At 53.1% G+C, this 22,762-nt stretch overlaps 1 protein-coding gene across 1 annotated transcript; it reads right to left on the bottom strand.

Annotated features, from left to right (window-relative positions):
- On the bottom strand, window positions 1-1,596 carry LOC134426005 (zinc finger protein 436-like). The gene is made up of 2 exons (XM_063170998.1): window positions 1,548-1,596; window positions 1-1,359 (listed from the first exon to the last, which is right to left on the bottom strand). Exons 1-2 carry the CDS (start codon window positions 1,567-1,569, stop codon window positions 602-604), a joined length of 780 nt encoding a protein of 259 aa, XP_063027068.1. The 5' UTR covers window positions 1,570-1,596; the 3' UTR covers window positions 1-601.
- Window positions 1,597-22,762: the final 21,166 nt, after the last annotated feature.

The raw sequence follows: 22,762 nt of genomic DNA, 5'->3' as shown, positions 1-22,762 counted from the left end.
CCAACCTGACACCCTGTGGGTGGCAGTCCAATTGCAACTGTGGCTACAGTCCTCCTGAAGTATCAGGTGTGGTCCTGTTGGAGCAAGGGGGATCTGTAGAGCAGGATGTATTCTTCTTCTGAAGATCCAGTGTAAGAAGAGGCAGCTGCTCTTCCTCTGGGGAATCCCATGGAGAAAGCCCTGCTGGTGTTTAAAAAACTTCTGGATTATATCTGGGTAGCAATGCTTGGCTCCTGCCTCTGGGCAGAGCATCTCACAATGGGATGTTATAGTTCTTATCAGTCATGCAGTGACATTCAATAGTCTGTTATCAGCAGATGTCTCCTCCCCAGGGAGGTGTGAATGTGGTCACTCAAAAAGAGAGATAAGGTAAACTGTCAACTTCACAAAGGTAATCTGCCATACAGATGGTAATGGGAAACATCTTGCATTGCAATCTTCAACACAGGGCTTCCCTTAGTGGTGGCTCCGTTGGTGTCTGGTCAAGTTACCACTCTGTGAGAAGCTCTTCCCACACTCGGGACACTTATAGGGCCTCTCACTGGTGTGGATGTGAAGATGCCTGATGAGGTTGGAGTTGTGGTTGAAGCCCTTCCCACAGTCAGGGCAGTGGAAGAGTCTCTCCTCTGTGTGAATGAGCTGGTGGTGGAGGACGGCTCAGAAACCTCTTCCTGCATTGCTCACACTTGTAGGGCCTCTCCCTGCTGTGGTTTCTCAGGTGGACAATCAGGCTGAGGCTGTGGCCGAAGCTCTTCTCACACTCCCTGCACTTCTGGGGTCTCTCCCCATTGTGGCTCCTCATGTGGACAATCAGGTGGGAGTTCTGGCTGAAGCTCTTCCCACACTCCTCACACATGTAGGGCCGTTCACCCATGTGGCTCCTCAGGTGTTTGATCAGGTTGGCACAGTCGCAGAAGCTCTTCCCACACATGGCACACTTGTAGGGCTGTTCCCCTGTCTGGTTCCTATGGTGTCTGGTCTGTTCAGAGCTCATCCTGAAGCTCTTTCCACATTCTCCACACTTGTATGGCCATTCCCCTGTGTGGATTCTCCTGCGGCGGATCAGTTCCGATCTCCACCTGAAGCTCTTCCCATACTTTGAGCACTGGTGTGGATTCTCCCCATCCTGAAGCTGCTCATGGACCCCCAGCTCTGAGCTCTGGCCACCTTCCCAGCCCAGGGTGGGTCTTTCCTCCTCAGATCCCCGTGATCTGCATTTGCAGCCCCTCCTCGTGAGGGATCTCCGGGACTTTTCTTCCCCGTTAGATTCCTGTGCTGTGGAGCTGCTCAAAATGGCCTCATCCATGAGGTTCTGCTGTGGTGACTCATCCTTCCTGGTCTCCATCCTCAGCTCAGTGCCTGGGGAGAGGAAGGACAAGGAGAGGATGGGATTTGCCTCCGTGCCACATGGAAGGGCAAGGAGATCGCCCCCAGTGCGTCCCAAGCAGGACAGCTTTGGCAGCAGGGTTGTCCTGCAGCCGAGGGCCGTGCTGGGCTGGGAGATGGAGCAGGAGAGAGGGGGAAAGGGGCACTGACTTCCTCATCACCTGTCTGGGGCTCCCTGGGCATCTTCTTCCTTGCAGCCTCCTCCTTCTCCTCCCACAGGCCAAGGTTTGGGAATGGGAAATCCTGGTTTGGGGGAAAACAAGGAATGAGCGTGTTTGGTTTCATGGTCCCACTTCCTGTCTTGATTTGAAAAGAAAAGTGTCTGCTAAGGAAGGCAGAGACTCCCTTAAAATTGCAAATGTAAACCCCCTCCCTCCAAATTACTGTAATTTTGAAATTAAGGGGCTCTCAGGGAAAGATATGGAATTAGGAATTTGTAGTAGATAGGGTCAGGCGCTCGGAAAACCTCGCAATGTCACGGAAAGCAGGAGGATTCCTCTACCCCTAATGCCTAGTGATAAGGGATCACCCAAGAATGTAGTCCCCCCTAACAGTAGTAACTTTCGACTCCTTACTAACCAATTACAGTAAGGTAAGACCACCTGACGTAGAGAAAAAACCTTCCCGAGTATAAAACCCGACGAGACGGGACAATAAAGGCCTTTAGACCGTCCACCATATTGGTGTCTGCATGCGTCTTTGGCCCGAGTGACCCTGGAGAGTTTGGGTCGCCGTGCCGTTTCCTCAGATCCAGGTCGCCTTGCCTTGCATCAGAAGGCAACAACTGGTGCCGGAAACCCGGGAATGAACCAGTGCCCGGGGAACGGGGATTCGCCTGGAGAGAGGACGGCGGCTGCACAGATGGCCTTGTGCAGCGGAGGGGACGCCCTCGAATCATGGAAGCAATTGCAAAGGTAGTAAGTGAAATGCATGCACAATGGGGAATTGAATGTAAGCTTAAAGATATGACTCTCGCATTGCCGAGATTGATTAAGCTGGGGGCTATAGAAAGCCCCATGGATATTTTACACCCGGAGGTGTGGGATAATTGTACGAAAACCCTGGCCGAGGATACCATGTGTTCAGGCTCGGGGAAAGCCCTAAAATCGTGGGGCAGAGTCATCCGGGCTCTGCAAAAAGTTCGACAAGAGCAAGAAACCTGGAAAGCTGCAAGAAGCTGTTTAATAGCTGCTCCGCAGTTGGGGGTGGGAGCTACGACCCAGACCACCCTGGAAAGTGATCAGATTGAAGACAGGGATGTGCGGGGGCTAGGCGCGTCCCACCTTCCCTCGAGCCCGAGCCCAAAACCCCCGGGAGACCCCCCAACCCCCGCAGAGCCCGCCAGATCCCAGTCCCCCCTCGGAGCGTCTCAACAAAACCGTGGCTCCTCTACCCGTTCCCCCCCACGCCGATTGCCAACCCAGCACAGGAGGCAGAGCAACGGGCACAGTGGTTTTGGGGGGGACTGGTGGAGGAGGCGCGGGAAGCGGCGGGACGGTCAGAAAACGCCCGGATCGATAAAATCTCTCCACCGCCGTATGGGCTCGAAGATGGTGGCCGGCCGCGTGGTCAGGGCGGAAGAGAAGAGGGGGAAAAGGGCGGAAATGGAGTCAGCCCACTTAACATCGCATGCGCGGGAGAGCAGGGGGGAAGGGGGGTGGTCCCCGCGGTGGAGGGTGAGACCAATCAGAGCGCTCTATTCAAATTAAGCCCGTATAAGGCAAGGACCTCCCCCAGCAGGAGGCGGGGAGACCCCAGGGGGAGGGAACGGTCCGCCCCCCACAGGAGGGGGCGGGGTCGGAGCCCGATAAAAAGGCAGAGCAGCCCGGAAGTTCTCAGTCATTCCACTTCCGACTCCAACTCAGACTCGAGCCGGGACAAGTCTGAGAGGGAGTCGCTGGAGCTCCGATTCCAATTCTAGCCTTAACAGAGGGAGAGCAGCATCATATAAGGTCTCTAGTCGCAGCGCTCCCGCATGGGTGAAGGGGTCAGCAGAGAAAGACCGAACCCCACTTACAGACTGGCGAAAAATAAAGATAGCCTGTGCCGAGTACACCCCTTCAGCCAAGCTAGTGTTCCCAGTCTGCGTGGGGGGGGGCGAAAACCAAAGAAGGACCTATTCTCCAGTGAATCTGAAAGAGGTACAGGCAATTATTAAAGCGATTGCAGACAAGGGGATTAATTCTACCATGGTTACCACACTTATTGATGGCGTTTTTGGGGGGGATGACATGCTTCCCTTTGACATCAAACAGACGTGCAGAATGATTTTTGATGGGGCAGGAATGATTGTTTTCAAACAAGAGTGGGAGATCAATGCACAAAGGAGCTAGCCCAGATAACAGGACCTGACCATCCACTACACGGCTCCAGTATACAGAGATTGGTGGGCAGAGACCCCACTATGATCACCCCCCAGGCCCAGGCTGAGAGATTAAGAGCCCATGAAGTTATGACAACCACCCGGGCTGCCCGAGAGGCCATTCATTCTGCTTCCAAAGCAGTGGCTAACCCTGCCCCATGGTCCACCATGAGAGCGAAAGTGAGAGCTTCACTCAGTTTGTGGACAGGCTTCAGGCAGCGTTAGATTCCTCCTCATTACCCTCAGAGGCTAAGGGTCCCGTGCTGGCAGACTGCCTACGCCAGCAATGCAACTCAGCCACCAAGGACATTTTAAGATCACTGCCACCTGGGTCTAATACAGCAGACATGATCAGACACTTTGCAAAGGAGGAACACCTTGCTCCCATGCAAGCAGCAGTTCACACTGCAGCCCATACAGTCCAGTGTGATGGCATGCCCTAAGTGTGGCCAGGCAGGCCACTTGGCAGTAAACTGCCCCCAGCCAAGGCGCCTATCAGCAGCTGCTCCACCATGCCAAGAGGGATTTAGGGGACTGTGCTGGGCATGTGGGAAGTAGGGCGGGACCCAAACATCAATGGTGTTTCTGTGTGATTTTGCTGTTGGGGCTTGTTGCCAGAGGGCAAGCCAGCCCAGATCACTACCCCCATCGGCCATTCAGGTGGGTCATGCAACACCTTAGTAGTGACAAGGTGCTCAGAGAAATCACCACACCAAACACCCCATCCTTCGTGCTCCACATCACCAACCTGTTTCCAGGACAACCAAAGGTAGACTCCCATTCCCCACCCTCCACACACATGTACCTATCCTACTGGTGCCCAGCTTCAAACCCTGGGAAAAGCTACTGCAATCACCCAGGGTGGGGATATTGTGGGCACTGGGGCTGTGAAACCATTGTCACAGATGCCAGACCGTTGGGGCCTGGGTGGGATCCACAAGAGCCCAACAAATTCTTACAGTTCACCTGGGCACCCAGCGGTTGCAAAACACCCCTCTCCCTCCACAGAAACTTTTATCGAAACCGCCATAAAATCCCCAAATTTCAGAAATGTACAGGCTACAACATGACAGTTTTGCAGCCAGATCACCCTAGCTGGGCAATAGGCAGAACGTGGACAGTAATCCTTCAAGGGGCGAAAGAGAGGGTGAATGTGCGAATTATTAGGCTCCAACCATCGGCACCCCAAGCGGTCGGACCCAACAAAGCGATTAAAAGTGTGCCGAAAGGGAGAAACGCGACCCACCCCAAAGCCTTGCCCACAAGGGTCGCTGATATCCCGACCGGTCATGCGGAAGCCTTTCAGATAAGCCGTTTAGCCAGGTCGGACTCAGTCCCAATCCTTTGTATGTTAGAAGCTACCTTCCTATCCCTGAACGAATCTAACCCTAACCTAACCGAATCCTGCTGGCTTTTGTTACGATGTCGAACCTCCCTTTTACGAAGGAGTCGCTCTAAACACTCCCTTCAGTTACTCCACAGCAGATGCACCCAACCAATGTAGATGGGACACCCCCCGCAAAGGAATCACCCTGAGTCAAGTCACAGGCCAGGGCAGATGCTTTGGCAATGCAACCCTAGCTAGGCGGAAAGGCAACGTCTGCACCGAAGTTGTCAAACCCAACGGGAAAAATAATAAGTGGGTAGTCCCATCCGCATCTGGGATGTGGGTTTGCCAGCAGATGAAGAAGTGTATCACCTTTTTGAGGAACCCAGCCGGCTCCGCAAAAGAGAAATAATAACAGGTATAACTATCGCAATGCTGCTGGGCCTAGGAGCAGCCGGAACAGCCACAGGAGTCTCAGCCTTAGCGACACAGCACCAAGGACTGTCACAGCTGCAGGCGACAATTGACGAGGACCTGCAGAGGATCGAGAAATCCATCTCCTTTCTAGAGAAGTCAGTCTCCTCACTCTCAGAAGTGGTCTTGCAGAACAGGCAAAGACTGGACCTCCTGTTCATGCAACAAGGTGGCCTGTGTGCCGCCTTGAAGGAGGAGTACTGCTTCTATGCAGACCACACAGGAGTCGTGAGAGACTCCATGGCAGAACTCCGAAACAGACTGGCTCAGAGACAGAAAGACAGGGAAGCCCAACAGGGTTGGTTTGAGTCCTGGTTCAATCGATCACCATGGCTAACCACCCTAATTTCTACCCTAATAGGTCCATTGGCAATGCTACTCTTAGGTGTCACCTTCGGACCATGCCTGCTGAACAAGCTAGTCTCATTCATTCAGACCCGCCTAGAATGGGCCAACATCCTGTTCATAGGCCAGCAACAACTGCTGTGAATTCGACCAGGGAACACTGCCAGTCACAAGATTTTCTACCCAGGTTTACCAAACTCCTTTCTTTGTCAACAACCTCATGCCTCATCTCAGTACCTATGTATATGACTACTTCGTTCATTTGTGAAAAAGGGGGAGGAGATGTAGTAGATAGGGTCAGGCGCTCGGAAAATCTCGCGATGTCACGGAAAGCAGCAGGATTCCTCTACCCCTAATGCCTAGTGATAAGGGATCACCCAAGAATGTAGTCCCCCCTAACATTAGTAACTTTCGACTCCTTACTAACCAATTACAGTAAGGTAAGACCCCCTGATGTAGAGAAAAAACCTTCCTGAGTATAAAACCCGACGAGACGAGACAATAAAGGCCTTTAGACCATCCACCATATTGGTGTCTGCGTGCATCTTTGGCCCGAGTGACCCTGGAGAGTTTGGGTCGCCGTGCCGTTTCCTCAGAACCGGGTCGCCTTGCCTTGCATCAGAAGTCAACAGGAATTACAGTTCTTTGCTAGGAAAAATAAAATAAAAAATGTAGTAGTACAAAAACCCACTGTCTGAGTCAGAATCCAACCCGACATCCTGTTAGTCAGGGTGTTTGTTGCACTCCAATTAAATGGTGGCTGCAGTCCTCCTGGAGGGACAGATGTGGTTCTGTTGAAGCAGTGATCCTGCAGAAGGGTGTAGTTTTCCTCCAAAGGTCCAGTGGTGGTGTAGATAAGTCTGGTCTTCCTCAGTGAATCCAGTGGAGAAGAAACGCTGCTCCTCTGGGAATCCAGTGGGACAAGCCTGACTGTGGTGTTGAAATCTCTGATTACATCCAGGTAGGAATGCTTGGCTCCTCCCCATGGGTGGGGCATCTCACAATGGGATGATGTAATTTTATCAGTCGTGCAGTGAGGCTCAATGGCATTTTCTCATTAACAGAAAATATCTCCATGGAGGGAGGACTGTCAATGGGGCTCAATGTCCCATTAACAGAAGATATCTCCCTGGAGGAGTTGTGGAAGAGATAAAGAAAACTGCCCAATTAACACAAGATAACTGGCCCACCTCTAACAGATGGCAACAGAATACATACCCCCATCCACATGGCGGACACAGCGAGGGCTGGAGCGTGTGGTTCCCCCAATTCCACTTTCTGCTCCTCCTCCTCTCTCCCAGCTCTTCCTCCCACTCGTCCTCCTCCCTGCCTCCTGCTCCTCCTCCTTCTCTTGTTCCCTCCAGCCCTTGTCCCACTGCTTCTCCCTCCCCGCTCCACCATTCCATTCCTCCTGCCCCAGACCCGCAGATCTCACAGCCGGCGGCAGGAGCGGGGATGAAGCTGGGACAGGTCGGGATGGGCAGCGCGGGGCTCTCGGCTGCTCCCACCCGCTGGGGCCGGGATAGAACCCTGCTTGGGGAGAAGGAGAGGCAAACTGGGCAAACTGGGGGCTGCAGATCCACACTGGGGCTTGCTGGGGACCCTGGTTGAGGCCTTCCAGCCCATGGGGCTCCTATTGGACAATCTGAGAGGGGGGAACACAGGGAGGGCTGGGAGATGCCATGAGTGGCATCTCTGGGAAGGACTGGACTGTACTGCGATCATCCTGGGATCATTTTGGGAGGGAGTAGGAACCTGCCAGGCCAATTGAGACCACGTTGGGGGCTAATGTGATATACCGGGAATGGCTGGGATCATTCTGAGTGTGAGTGGGAGCTGCTGTGAGCAACTGGGAGCACTCTGGGAGCAAATGACATCATACTGGGACTGATTGTGTTGATGCAGCTGGAGGCAGCTGGGACCATACTGGGATGGATTGGAAGCAACTAGGATTATACTAGGACCATACTGGGAATGGTGGTACATGACTTGGATCATACTGGAGGTTACTGGGATCATACTGCTGTTAAAATGGAGCAACAGGGATCACACTTTGGGCTACTGAGAGCAATGGAGAGTGTCTGAGGTTGGAAATGCAAGATGTGGTTAGGGGTATGTATTCTATTGCCATCTGTTAGAGGTGGGGCAGTTATCTTCGGTTAATTGGGAAGTTTTCTTTATCTCTTCCACAACCCCTCCAGGGAGATATCTTCTGTTAATGGGACATTGAGCCTCACTGCAGGAATGAGAAAATTACATCATCCTTTTGTGAGATGCCCCACCCAAAGGGAGCAGTCAAGCATTCCTACCTGGATATAATCAGAGGTTTCAGACCAGCTCTGATCTCCTCAGGCACCAACGCACTCACACAGAGGAGACACCCTTCCTCTGCCCCGATTGTGGGTAGGGTTCCAAGTACAACTCCTCCCTTGTCAGCCACCAGCACATGCACACCCGGGAAAGGCCCTATGAGTATCCAGAGTGTGGGAAGAGCCCACAGAGCTCTAACTTGAGCAGACACCAACAAAGCCGGCACAAAGGGAAGCCCTGCAAGTGCCCCAGCATGCAGGGAGAGTTTCATGTGCTCCTCCAGCTCCATTCCCCATGGGATCCACACTGGATGATCCCCAGTGAGAGCCAGTGAGCAGAGCCCTGGTGATCCGTGGTGCCGGTGATCCGTATTGGGAAGACACCTGCCTGGGGGGCTCCACATCCTCCTGGCTCCCCATGGGCACCTGCACACATCCACAGCCCAAAATCCAAAATCCAATGTGGAGAGCAGTTTTGTCGACTTCTGAGCCCAGAAAAAGCTCACTTTTTGCATCTTCTGGTGTCATCAAGTAATACTGGATGGCTTTGGAGGTCGTCTCCAACATAAATCCATCCTTTTAATTCTGTCTGGCCCACGGGCATCTTCCACAGCCAAATGGGGACAGACTGGGGCAAACCCCTGGTTTTGGAGATGGTTCTTCCCACCCACCCAAGCATGTGCATGCTCTGTTGGCAGGACATGTAAATCCCTTTGTTTTGGTCCTGAAATGAAAAGGTTTCCCTTTGAAAGCCCGGAAACTGGGGTAGAAATAAAGGAGTTGAACTAAGGCATAGAGGGGGACCTGTGAGGGACAATGATATGGATGGGGATATGGGGGGACATGGCCATGGATGTGGATGTGGGGAACGTGGATGAGGACACAATCTGGGACATCATCAATGCCACCACCTGTGCCACCACAGTGCCACCAGTACTGTCATCTCAGCCATGGCCAAGCGCTGTCCAATGCAGTCCCTGCCACCCTCTCTCCATTGTCACCATTGAGGTGTCCCAGCTGAATGTCACCCCTCTACCAGAGCAGGATGGGAACTTGTTCAGCTGGTGACAAGTGGCCCAGAAGTGAGTGACAGTTCCCAGGGTGTCCCAAGGCCATTGTGCTCTGGGGACCCCAAGCACCCCTTGAGACAGGCTGGGGAAAGGGCAAGGGTCAGTGTCATCCATGGGGTCATGTGGTCCCATGCTCAGTGTCACTGGAGGCGTCCTGGTGGCAGTGTCCCCACAGGCGTGGCAGCATTGTCCCCTGATGTGTGTCCTGGTGGCATTGTGTCCCCTCCCCTTCATATGTCCCTATCCACCACTGTGGCTCCTCTGACCCCTCTGTGCGTCCCTGTCCTGCTCCATGTGTCCCTGTCTCCCCCATGTGTCCCTGTCTCCCCTATGAGTCCCTGTCCCCTTCCATGTGTCCCCCTCCCTCCTCCTATATCTCTGTCCCCTGCGCCCAGCAGGTCCAAATTCTCTGAGGTCCCAGGGCTGTGTCTTTCAGGGTGACCCTATGTCCCGCAGGCCCCATGGCCCTCAAGGTGTCACCGTGTCCCTCTGCATGTGTTGTATTGAACTAAATAGTTTATTCAGTTGTTGTTTTGCACTGGGCGATTGGAAATTTGTGCTGAGTATGATATGTCATGTAGATTGTTATTTCCCCTCTCCCATCACATGATCTTTCCCTCATGCACCCCTCTGCTATGTCACCTGGTGGTTTGGCCCCTGGTCACCCCTTCCCTTGCCCCTCCTCAATGGTATCCCATTGGCTGCGGTCCTCTTCCCCCGCCCCCGTCCTTCAGGTATAAAAGTCCACTGCAAGCAAATCACACCCTCTTTTCCACAGAAGCGTCCCATCCCAGGCCAATAAACAGGACACTCGTCCCCATGTGGAGAAGAGCGTTTCTCATCTTTTACTTTTGTCCATGTAAGACTGTGTGGGCCAGAGTCCAGAGCTAGCCAGGTTGGACTCATACAGCAGCCCAAGATACACGGATTCTTTCAGGTGGCACCCCACGTGGTCGTCTCCCACGACGGTCACAAAGGAGCTGATAATTCCCATGAGTGGATTATGTTAGCTTTTGGGACTTTCACCTTCCTCTGACTTCTTTGTCGCATTTTTGTTGGCAAGAAGGCTAGAGGGTGGAATCAGTTTACCCAGCAGAATGTTAATTCTGTCTCTGCCTGGGAAAAAATTTGAGCCTTGTTAACGGTGAAAGCAGAACAGGGAGATGGGACAGTGTCTCAATTTTTCCCGGTGTTCCTGGTGATTCGTAAAGAAATCCTAAAGAGGGATTTGAAAGGACAGCCAGAGTAAATCTCCCCTGCTGCGGCTTCTCCTACCTCTCCTCCCAAACCCTCTGCCCCTGAACTGAGAGAGATGAGCGAGGCTCCCCGGCAATCACAGGGTACCTCTGGCAGGGTACTGCCACTGCTTCCCTGGCGACCCACCTCCCTCTCAGTACCCTGGCTCTGACAGTTGTGTGCAGGCTGACAGAGCACCTTCCCTGCACCCCTCTAACCTAGTTTCTGTTATCCCAATTTCACGTTCTGACCCCCCATCCCTAAAATGGCTACGAACACATGGGTGGCATTCAGGATACTGCTGATCGTATGGCTGGAGCCCAAAATGGCGGCATCCACGTGTTTCAGCCCTCCACTTAGCCCTCTTCTCCTCACAATCCCTTTCGCCCGCCGGTCCTCTCCCCCAACCCCTTCTGGTCTCAAAACCCCTTCCTTCCCTTGGATGCTCCTCCCCCTCCCTTCATGTCCCCGCCCCCATTACATCATCCTGTGATCCCGCCCTGGTTCCCACGGTTGCCCCGCCCACCTGCCTTTTCCTGTTTCCCACGCCCCCTTGCCCGAGTCCCAAGAGGGTGGGGCTGAGGGCCGGGGGGGTGGGGCCAAGGGCTGGGGGGATGGAGCCAAGGGCCGGGGGGGTGGGGCCATGCCCGGTTCCCACGGGGCTGAGGCAGGGGGAGGGGATGTCCCCTGTCCCAGTTGCCAAGGCACCAGGGTGGGGCAGAGGCAGGAGGTGTACCCCCTCCCAGTCTCCATGGGGGTGGGGTGAAGGGTGTTTACCTGCCTGCTTCCCAAGGCAGTGGGGCTGGGGTGGGGGTTATTCCCTTGTGAGGTTCCCATGAGGGTGGGACTGAGGGAGGGGGTGGTCCCCTTCCCAGTTTCCATGGGAGTAGAACTGGAGGAGGGGGTGGTTCCCCTGCTGGGTCCCACGGGGGTGCAGCTGAAAGGGGAAACCCTGGGGTTCAAAACCAGGAGGAAGAAGTCATCCCCTTGGTAGCTCCTGTTCAATACACAGGTGGTAGGGCCGGCCCTAGAACCTACCAAGCCCTTCTCATCCCAGACAAAGTGTGAGTTATGTAAAAGTCAATTAGAATTTGGGAGAAATAGTGAAATTTTTAGAAGCGTGATGAGAGCTACGTTAACATCCCTTGAATTTGTTCCTACTGACCTCCTAGATCTTTTCCAGTGCCTGCTTACCTAGTCAAAGTTTGATCCATGGGAAAGCTCCTGAAAGAGATCTCTCAGGAATCTCTTGGAGGAACTTAAGTAAATCCCTCAGGGTACCAAAGATTTAGAAAATAATAACATTATTTATGAACATTTGTGCGGTGGGGTAGATAGGGACAGGCGGTCGGAAGATCTCGCGATGTAACGGGAAGGCAGGACCCCGTTCCCCTTAGATAAGAAGTTATCATAGGAACGTAGCCTCCCTAAACCGAGTGCCAGTAACCTTCCATTCCCTACCCAGTAACTTTCCACTCCTTACTAACCATAGATAGTAAAGACAGACCCCCTCTGATGTAGAAGAACCCCTAGATTATAAAACCCCATGAGATGAGATAATACAGGCCTTTGGACCGTCCACCACATTAGTGTCTGCATGCTCCTTGGCCCGAGCGACCCTGGGGAGTTTGGGTCACCGTGCTGTTCCTCAGAACCAGGTCGCCTTGCCTTATATCAGAAGGCAACAACTGGTGCCGAAAACCCGGGAGCCGATCAGCGCCCGGGGAGTGGGGATTCCCCTGGACAGAGGACGGCGGCTGCACAGCTGGCCTAGTGCAGCGGAGGGGACGCCCTCGGACCAGCATGGACCATGAAATCCACAGCGAAGGTCGTAAGTCAGGCTCGTGAGCGATGGGGAATTAAATGTGAGCTCAGGAATTTTAATCTTGCTATTGCAAGGCTCCTAGAGCTGGGGACGATCAAACGTCCAGTAAATATATTGTATTCGGAAGTGTGGGAGAAGTGCACTGCCGCCCTAGCGAAGGACACTAAGTCATCAGGCAGTGGTAAAAGCCTCAAAGTGTGGGGGAAAGTAGAAGAGGCCCTACGCAAGTTGTTAGAAGAACAGGAGACGTGGAAATCCGCATGTACACGTTTATTAGCTACACCAAAGCTGGGGGTGGGGGTTTTGACGCAAACCGCCTCTGAGAGCGATCTGATTGAAGGCGGGAATACGCGGGGACCGGGCGTGTTCCACCCCTCCCCGAGCCCGAGCCCAAACCCCCCGGAGCCCCCAGGCGACCCCCCAGAGCCCCTAGGGACCCCCCGACCCTCCCGCGGAGCCCGCCGGGCCCTGGCCCCCCCGCGGAACCTTCAAAAAATCCAGCTTTTCTACCCAACCCTTCCCCGCCGGTCACTGATCCAGCGCAGGGGGCAGAGCAGCGCGCACGATCCTTTTGGTAGGGGCTCGCGGAAGAGGTGTGAAATGTGGCCAGATTGTCGGACACCATAGGGATCGGTAAAAACTCGCCCCCGCCATATCCGTTTGAAAATGGCACCAAGCTGCGTGTTCAGGGCAGAAGGGAGGAGGCGGGGGGTGGAAATGTAGTCAGCCTGCTTAACAACGCGTGCGCGGGCGAGCGGGGAGAAGGGGCGGCCCCCTCAGAGGACCGTAAGACCAATCAGAGCACTCTATTCAAATTAGGTCCTTATGGGGCAAGGACCTCCCCCAGCAGGAGGCGGGGGGACCCCAGGGGGAGGGAACGGCCCCACCCCCGAAGGGAGGAGCGGGGTCAAAGCCGCACAAAATGGCATGGAGCGCTGGAAATGTACCGGCAGTTGACTTCCAGCTCAGAGTCAAGTAACAGCTGCTCAGACAACTCGGGAGAGCCGACCGAGCCCGGCTGGGACTCGGAAACCGAGAGAGCAGAATTAATGCAGTTTCAAGCGAAACCGAGTAAATCTTTAAACAATATCGGGAAACAATCGCAACACAAACTCACCGATTGGGGGAAAATAAAAATAGCTTGTGCAGACCAGGTACCGGCAGCCACAATACACGCTTTCCCGGTGAGGGTCACCGGAGGGCAGGGAAACCAACAAAGGGCATATACCCTGGTTAACACAAAAGGTGTACAAGCGATTATCAAAGAGATTTCAGAAAAAGGGATCAACTCAGCTGTAGTATCCACTCTTGTGGACGGCCTTTTTAGCAATGACGTTCTGCTCCCTTTTGATATTACGCAAATAAGCTGCATGCTTTTTGATGGGGCGGGGCCGATTGTATTTAAGCAGGAGTGGCAGGACGACCGCGTTAGCCCAGGCTTCTGGGGAAGGGCAGCGACCCAGCGAGCTGTCCCCAGCCGGCACAGCTTTCCCTGGCAGCACCCCCACTCCAAGCATGCCTGAGAGGGATCTGTTGGATCTGCGGGAAGACACCTTGCTAGGGACTGTAGATCCCGGCCCCGGGGAAACGGGAGAGGGAGGGGGCGCGCGGGCCATTCTCAGCCTCCTCCTGCTGCGAATGCGAGATGGCCCAGCTACAGCAACCCCCAGTGGGGCAGGGGATCCTCATACCCCATGCCCCCACAGGGAGCAGTCAATTTTGCATCCTCGCCTACGGTGCAATGGCAGAGTTTGCAGCACCCTCAGTACCCTCGCACCCCCCACTACCACAACCTGCGCCGGTGGTACAGGGCCAGCAGGAGATGCCCCAGAGCGGGATCCCTGGGTGGCCTTGGCCATGAGAATAGGAAAGGAACCCCTGATGGTGTGGGGGACATGCCGCCTTTATGGCAGTCAGGATCCCCATGTCATAGGGTTTCAGTTCTGGGCGCACACGGGATCAGACTGTACAATTATTCCCCAAGCACATTGGCCCGGACATTGGCAATTCAAAGAAGTCTCTCCAGTGAACAGAGTGGGAGGGCAGTCCTGGGCATGGAAAAGCACCCAGCTGGTGGCTATAACACTTCATATATTCGTGGCAAGGCTTTGCCTAGCCATGGCAGGACCAGGAGTGTCAATATCAGCAGCAGCCCTAATTCTGGAAGAAGCACTCTTCTCGCGACAGGGCACCGTGTCAGTCATTCACATCAACAGCCATGACCCAGTCAAAGGTTACTTCCAGATCAGCAACAACAAAGCGGACGCCGCAGCAAAAGGCGTATGGACATTGCAGGAAGCTCATCAACTGCACAAGTCGCTCCACATCGGAGCCAAAGCACTGGCGAAGAGATGCGGAATCTCGACGGCAAACGCAAAACATGTGGTAGCCACTTGCCCTTATTGCCAGAAGTTACCCCTATGGACCTGTGGGGTCAACCCGACAGGTCTCAAGCCTTCAGAGATCTGGCAGTCGGACTTCACCTGGTGTCAACTGCTGAAGCCCCGAGCATGGCTAGCAGTGACAGTAGACACTTATAGCGGAACGATTACAGCCACACAGCACCCCAAAACAAACTCCAAGGCCACAATTCAACACGGGCTGACAGCCATGGCTTGGCTTGGTATCCCCAAGCAGATCAAAACAGAAAATGGGTCCAATTTCACCTCCAAACCAGTGCAAGAATTCGCCTCAAAATGGGGCATCACATTAGTGCAAGGTATCCCGTATAACAGTACCAGGCAGGCCATAGTAGAGAGAGCAAATCAGACCCTGAAAACCAAGATAGAAGTATTGGCGAAAGCGGAGGGCTTTGCCAATGCCATTCCCCCAGGAGATCAGGCGCGTATGCTGGCAACCGCTTTGCTAGCACTGAATCAGTTCCCTAGGGGAGATGAAACAAACAGTCCCGTTCAAAAACACTGGGCCAACCAAACGCTAGAGGAGGGCCCGCAGGTGGTAATTAGAAATGAGCTAGGCGAATGGGAACGGGGCTGGAGGCTGATGCTCACAGGGCGAGGGTACGCAGCTGTCAAAAAGGACGGCAAAATCAAGTGGTGTCCACTTAAGTCAATCAAGCCCGACCTTCACAACGAGCAGAATGAGACTGACGAGAGTTGCGAGTTTCTGTTTACAGGACATGCTCGTGGGACGTCCTCGTGACACGTACATCCCCATTCCAGAGGAAAGTGACAGACCACCAAGCCGCCAGGCAGCGCCCGAGAGACCCGCACGGGTGAGACCCAAGCATCGAAGGTGTTTCTGTGTGATTTTGCTGTTGGGGCTTGTTGCCAGAGGGCAAGCCAGCCCAGATCACTACCCCCATCGGCCATTCAGGTGGGTCATGCAACACCTTAGTAGTGACAAGGTGCTCAGAGAAATCACCACACCAAACACCCCATCCTTCGTGCTCCGCATCACCAACCTGTTTCCAGGATGACCAAAGGTAGACCCCAATTCCCCACATGCCACACACATGTACCTATCCTACTGGTGCCCAGCTTCAAACCCAGGAAAAAGCTACTGCAATCACCCAGGGTGGGGATATTGTGGGCACTGGGGCTGTGAAACCATAGTTACAGATGCCAGACTGTCGGGGCCCAACAAATTCTTACAGTTCACCTGGGCACCCAGCGGTTGCAAAACACCCGTCTTCCTTCACGGAAGCTTCTATCGAAATCACCATAAAGTCCCAAAAATTCGGAAATGTACTAGCTACAACATGACAGTCTTGCAGCCACATCACCCCAGTTGGGCCATAGGCAGAACATGGACAGTAGTCCTTCAAGGGTCGAAAGAGAGGGTGAATGTGCGAATTATTAGGCTCCAACCATCGGCGCCCCGAGCGGTCGGACCCAACAAAGCCATTAAAAGCATGCCGAAAGGGAGAAACGTAGCCTACCCCAAAACCTTACCCACAGGGGTCAGCAACGTCCCGACCGGTCATGCAGAAGCCTCTCAGATAAGCCGTTCAGCCGGGTCGGACTCAGATCCAATCCTTCGTATGTTAGAAGCTACCTTTGTATCCCTGAACGAATCCAACCCTAACCTAACTGAATCCTGCTGGCTTTGTTACGGTGTCAAACCCCCCTTTTACGAAGGAGTCGCTTTACACACTCCCTTCAGTTACTCCACAGCAGATGCCCCTCACCAGTGCAGATGGGAAACCCCTCGCAAAGGGATCACCCTGAGTAAAGTCACAGGCCAGGGCAGATTCTTTGCAATGCAACCCTAGCTAGGCAGAAAGGCAACGTCTGCACCAAAGTTGTCAAGCCCGACAGGAAAAACAATAAGTGGGTAGTCCCATCCGCATCTGGGATGTGGGTTTGCCAGCGATCCGGAGTGAGTCCCTGTGTGTTCCTTGCCAAATCCGATGACTCTAACAACTTGTGTGTCCAAGTTCTGATTGTTCCTAGGGTCCTGTACCACTCAGACGAAGAAGTGTACCACCTTTTCAAGGGACCCAGCCGGCTCTGCAAAAGAGAAATAATAACAGGTGTAACTATTGCAATGCTGCTTGGTCTAGGAGCAGCAGGAATGGCAACGGGTGTCTCAGCCTTAGCGACCCAACACCAAGGACTGTCCCAGCTGCAAATGACAATCAATGAGGACTTGCAAAGGTTCGGGAAATCCATCTCCTTTCTAGAGAAGTTAGTCTCCTCACTTTCGGAGGTGGTCCTGCAGAACAGGCGAGGTCTGGACCTCCTGTTCATGCAGCAAGGAGGCCTGTGTGCCGCCTTGAAAGAGGAGTGCTGCTTCTATGCAGACCACACAGGAGTTGTAAGAGACTCCATGACAGAACTCCGAAGCTGACTGGCTCAGAGGCAGAAAGACAGGGAAGCCCAACAGGCTTGGTTCGAGTCCTGGTTCAATCAATCACCATGGCTAACCACTCTGATTTCTACCCTAATAGGTCCATTGGCATTGCTGCTTTTGGCAGTTACCTTCGGACCATGCCTGCTGAAAAAGCTAGTCTCATTCGTTCAGGCCCGCCTAGAACGGACCAACATCCTGTTCATAGGCCGGCAACAATTGCTGTGAATTCAACCAGGGAACACTGCCAGTCACAAGTTCTAAACTTGTCTGGCAAAAACTTACTCAGGTTTACCAAATCCCTTTCCCTTGTCGAACTACAACGTTATACGTCATTTCAGTACCTATGTGTATGACTACCTCATTCATTTGTGTAAAAGGGGGGGAGATGTGGTAGATAGGGACAGGCGGTCAGAAGATCTCGCGATGTAACGGGAAGGCAGGACCCCGTTCCCCTTAGATAAGAAATTATCATGGGAACGTAGCCTCCCTAAACTGAGTGCCAGTAACTTTCCATTCCCTACCCAGTAACTTTCCACTCCTTACTAACCATAGATAGTAAAGACAGACCCCCTCTGATGTAGAAGACCCCCTAGATTATAAAACCCCACGAGATGAGATAATAAAGGCCTTTGGACCGTCTACCACATTGGTGTCTGCGTGCTCCTTGGCCCGAGCGACCCTGGAGGGTTTGGGTCACTGTGCTGTTCCTCAGAACCAGGTCGCCTTGCCTTATATCAGAAGGCAACAGTGCGGTGAGGGAGAGTGGGCTAAGCCTCAGGACCAAGCTTGGATGTTGTCAAAATTCATTCTAGATAAGATTTCAAAGGCTGTGGATAAGGCTTTTAACCAGCTACCAACTGCTGAAGCTAGTGGTAGTTTCCTTGACATTAAACAGTCTCCTTCAGAAAGTTTCTTGCAGTTTCTTGCAACTGGCTCCATGCACAGATTGAGAGACAAGTACAGGACCTCAAGACACAAGCGGAGATAGTGAAAGAGATGGCGCAGAGGAATGCTAATGAAGTCTGCAGCAGGGTGCTCCTGGGACTGCCTCTCAACCCCCCACCTACACTGGCAGAGATGATGGAAACCTGTGCTAGGAAGGCGGAACTGTTTGCTGCACGGGAGGCGTGGTCAAGACCGACAAACCCAGTGACTGTGGCAGCTGTATCTCCAGGAGTGAGGAGGCAACAGATGTCACCAGAGCAACTTCAACATGTCATTTGCTTCAGATGCAAAAAACCAGGACACTTTGCCCAAGACTGCCCCCAAAGCCAGCAACAAAAGACACCCTTCACACCAAAATACTACGAATTTGTGGGGATTTGGCATGGGCAGGAATCCCCTCTCGGCTTTTAGGAGGGCCATGTACCATTGGGCGGTTGTCCCTGTTGACACGCAACCAAACCATGATTGGCAAATGTACTCAAAAGAACAATTCAGCCAGCAAAATTCACAAGAGAAGCCTTGACAATTTGGACCCAAATTGTGATGCAGACATCCTCCATTGGGCTAAGTCAAAAAGAGTTACCGTATCCCTGTTCCTTCCATGGGTTGCAGCAGCCAAGGCTCTATGTGAATTGGGACACCTAGAGTGCTGGGTAGTCAAACAGGCAAACTTGACATCCACGGCCATCAGCTCCCTCCTAGAGGACAAGGAGATTACCAGGCAGGCCATACTCCAAAATCGTGCGGCCATAGATTTCCTCCTGCTGCTGCATGGACATGAGTGCCAGGAATTTGAAGGACTGTGCTGCCTGAACCTAGCATCAAAGGCACCCAACATCCATGCAGCTCTCCGAGAAGTGAAAAGCCTGATCGGACGAGTCAAGCAGGAATCTGAGGACTGGTTCAGCAGGAGGTTCAAGGACTGGGGACTCTTGTGGTGGTGGACCTCTATAATTAGGACAATTTTGTTGTTTTTTGTTGCTCTTTTTCTAGTCATGTTAGCGTTTGGGATTCTACGTCGCATACTTTTAAAGGCTATCAATGGTTTGGTCTGCAGTACCGCAGAAGTCAACCGCACAGAGTTTGTGGACCTAAAGCAAATTGACAGGCCTGCGAATCATGAGTGGTGGACAAATTCATAATCTGCAGCAGAAATAGTCCGATGCATTTCCTTTTATTTTTGTTAAGAGAAAAGGGGGAGGTGTTGTATTGAACTAAATAGTTTATTTAGTTGTTGTTTTGCACTGGGCGATTGGAAATTTGTACTGAGTATTTTATGTCATGTAGATTGTTATTTCTCTTCTCCCTTCGCTCATGCACCCCTCTGCTATACTCCCTGGTGGTTTGGCCCCTGGTTACCCCTCCCCTCACCCCTCCTCAATGGTATCCCATTGGCTGCGGTCCTCTTTCCCCGCCCCCATCCCTCGGGTATAAAGGTCCCCTGCAAGAATATTACACCCTCTTTTCCACTTGGGAGGTCTCCAAATCCTGAAGTGTCTCTTCCCAAAGCAATAAACAGGACACTCATCTCCACGTGGAGAAGAGCGTTTCTCCTCTTTTGCTTTGTCCATGTAAGACCGTGTGGGCCAGGGTCCGGAGCTAGCCAGAATGGACTCATACAGCAGCCCGAGATACACGGATTCTTACAAGTGCCCCTTTCAGCTTCAGGGGACTTGGAGCCCACTCATCTCCAGCCTCCCCTATTCCTCCCGGCTGCCGGAGGTCCACCAGCTCTGGGATCACTCCTCTTGCTGTCCCTACTTCAGGGCTCCCATGTTCCACCCTGGTTCTCCTGAGGATCCCCAACCCAATATCACCCTTCTGCCTGCTGGTACCAGGCGATCACCACATGGCATCCACCAAAGTCCTTTTGGGGATATTTCCATCTCAGCTTTGGAGTTCTGCAATATCCAAACATCTCTGGCCCCACAAAAAAAAAAAACTCCCCAAGATCCCCCAGTGGATTTGAGCGAGGTCCCTCTCCTCGCTCACCTGCGGGTTCTCGGACAGGGTGGTGGGGCCATGCTGCTAGAGCCGGGGGAGCTATGGCCTGAGCAGGCAGGTGGGGGAACTGTATGTTTCTGCTGCTGCTCTTCCTCCCACTCCACCTCTTCCTCCTGATCCTCTCAGTCATTTTTTCCATTTCCCTTTTCTCCTCCTCTCTTCTTCCTCTTTCCTTCCTCTTCTTCCTGCTCCTTCCCTGCTCCCAGCCCTGCCCAGGCTAGTGCCAGCATGCAAAAGCAGCCATGCTCTGCCCTGGGGTGTGGTCTGTGATTGGTCTCATGTGGTTGTTTCTAATTAATGGCAAATCACAGTCCAGCTGTCTGGACTGTCTCAGTGAGTCACAAGCCTTTGTTATCATTATTTTTCTATTCTTAGCTAGCCTTCTGATGAAATTATTTCTTCTATTCTTTAAGTATAGTTTTAATATAATATATACCATAAAATAATAAATCAAGCCTTCTGAAACAAGGAGTCAGATTCTCATCTTGTCCATGTTGGGGGTGCCTGCAAAACTCCCACGGGGTGGGCCAACCCCACACTTTGCCTTGTCTGCAGGAATGTCCCCAAATCTCTGCCACCCCTGGAGGCAGCTATGGGAGGATTCCCCCTTTGTGCCCCCCTGTTGGGGGGATCTCAGGGTGTCACCTCCGTTTGTTCCCTCCTGTCCTGACCCCAGTTCCAGTGCCACATGAGCGCTGATCCTGTTAAGAGCCTTTGCCAGGGGTGGGGAGGTGACACCATGGCCACCCCCCCAGCCCACACTGTCCTTGTCACCAGCTGCTCCTTGGGCATTAGCCTGGCCGTGGCCGTGCAGCTCACCTGGGACCCCCAGAAGAGATACCTGGGTAAAGCGGGTATTCCCAAATGTCTCCAAGTCGAGGAGGGTCAGGGGGGATGTCCTGGGATTGTCCCCAACTCGTTAAGGGATATCCTGGGATGTGCAGAACATGGGAGGGTGAGGGGGGTTGTCCCCAAATGTCCCCAACACAGGAGTAAAGGGGCAGACACCACAAAAGGGAAGGGGGGACCAGAATTGTCCCCAACGTGGGAGGGAAAGGGAGGACACTCCGGGAGGGTGAAGGGAATGTCCCCCAAATGTCCCCAAGGTGGGAGGGCACATGGGAAATACTGGGAGGGGAGGAGGCAGACACCCTGGTATTGTCCCTAACGTGGGATTTTGGAATCCCTGATGGGTTTTTGGGATCCCTGATTAATTTTTGGGTCTCTGACCATTTCTGGTGTTGCAGTCCTGGCCACCTGTTGCGGCAGAGGCCGCTGGAGGCGGTGGCTGGGGGCCCCGTCTGGGACACCCTGCGGATCCTGCGGCTTGGTATCACCAGTGACAGCTCTGTGGCCGAGTGCCTGGGGCAGGAGCCCGGAGTGGGGCACGTGGACATAATGGGTGAACATTTTAGGGGATCTCAATGGCTTTTGGGGTGATTTTCAGGGATTTTGTGGTGCACCAGAGACAGCTCTGTGGCCAGGTGCCTGTGGGGGGTCCAGGGGGTGGACAATCGTGAGTGAGGAATTTTGGGGGACTTTGGGGTGATTTGATGTGGGACCCAAAACAGAGGGAATGGACACTAAATGGATGGGGATGGACCCAAAATCAGAGGAGAAGGGGTGTTGTGGAACATTGTGGGATGGGGGTCACAGGGTGTCTTGTCATGTCTCCACCTGTGGTGGGGCTGGTGCAGACGCTCAGCGCCAGGAGCAGCCATGGGAACATCCTGAGGCACACGGTGACACCCTGTAGGACACGGCCTTGGGACCTCTGGGACTTGAGCCCCGCAGAGGACAGGAGGCAGGAACATCGTGGAAGGGACTGGGACACAGAGAAGGGGACAGGTACACACAGGGGAGATAGGGACAGGACGCACAGGGGGAAAGGGTCACACGGGGCAGGACAGGGACAACAGAGAGGTGACAGGGAGCCACGGCAGGGGATGGGGACACAATGCCACCAGGACACGCATCAGAGGACAATGTCGCCACACCTGTGAGAACACTGCTACCAGGATGCCTCTGGTGACACCCAGCACAGGGCCGTGTGACCCCCACCCCAGGTGACAATATGTCCTGTGTAATTTTGTTAATTGCTCCCAAATCTTGTACTAATTGATAACTTTTGCCATCTGCTTTTTTAACAGCTAAGACGGGGGTGTTGTATTTGGACCCACATTGCACTAGTAACCCATGTTGGAGGGGGTTTTTCAATTACAGATAATAATCCCTTATGGTTTTCCAATTTCAAGGGTATTGTTTTTGCCTTACCGGTGTGGCTCCTGGTCTGAATGCAATACTCCCTGGTTCTGCTTGTTTGGATCTTCCTGGGATATCACTGGCCCACACTAATGGACTTACCACATTCTCAACTTCAATGGGAATTTCACTACATTTTTCATGTATAAAAAGTGCAGCAACTTGGATAAATTTAGATTCAGGAATTACAACTCTTACCCCCTTTTCCTTTTTAAAATTTAATTTCTGCTTCCATTTTTTCTAGTAAATCCCTCCCCAGCAATGGTTTAGGGGAGTTCGGCATATAGAAGAATTGATGGTTACCCAGTGCTTTCCCAGTTTAAATTTTAAAGGTTGGAAGAAAAACCATGTTTCACTTAACCCAGCTGCCCCAACAACATGTGCAGTATCGTGACTTGCCTT

The sequence above is a fragment of the Melospiza melodia genome, chromosome 17 (assembly GCF_035770615.1).
Source record: "Melospiza melodia melodia isolate bMelMel2 chromosome 17, bMelMel2.pri, whole genome shotgun sequence".
Taxonomy (NCBI): domain Eukaryota; kingdom Metazoa; phylum Chordata; class Aves; order Passeriformes; family Passerellidae; genus Melospiza; species Melospiza melodia.
This window is presented reverse-complemented; position numbering and strand designations above follow the sequence as displayed.

Excerpts from the sequence above, each read along its gene's own strand:
- LOC134426005 (XM_063170998.1), bottom strand. The coding sequence starts at position 1,569 with ATGCCCAGGGAGCCCCAGACAG. Across the intron at positions 1,360-1,547 it reads GCCCAGGGAGCCCCAGACAG|GCACTGAGCTGAGGATGGAG; the intron begins GTGATGAGGAAG and ends TCCTCTCCCCAG.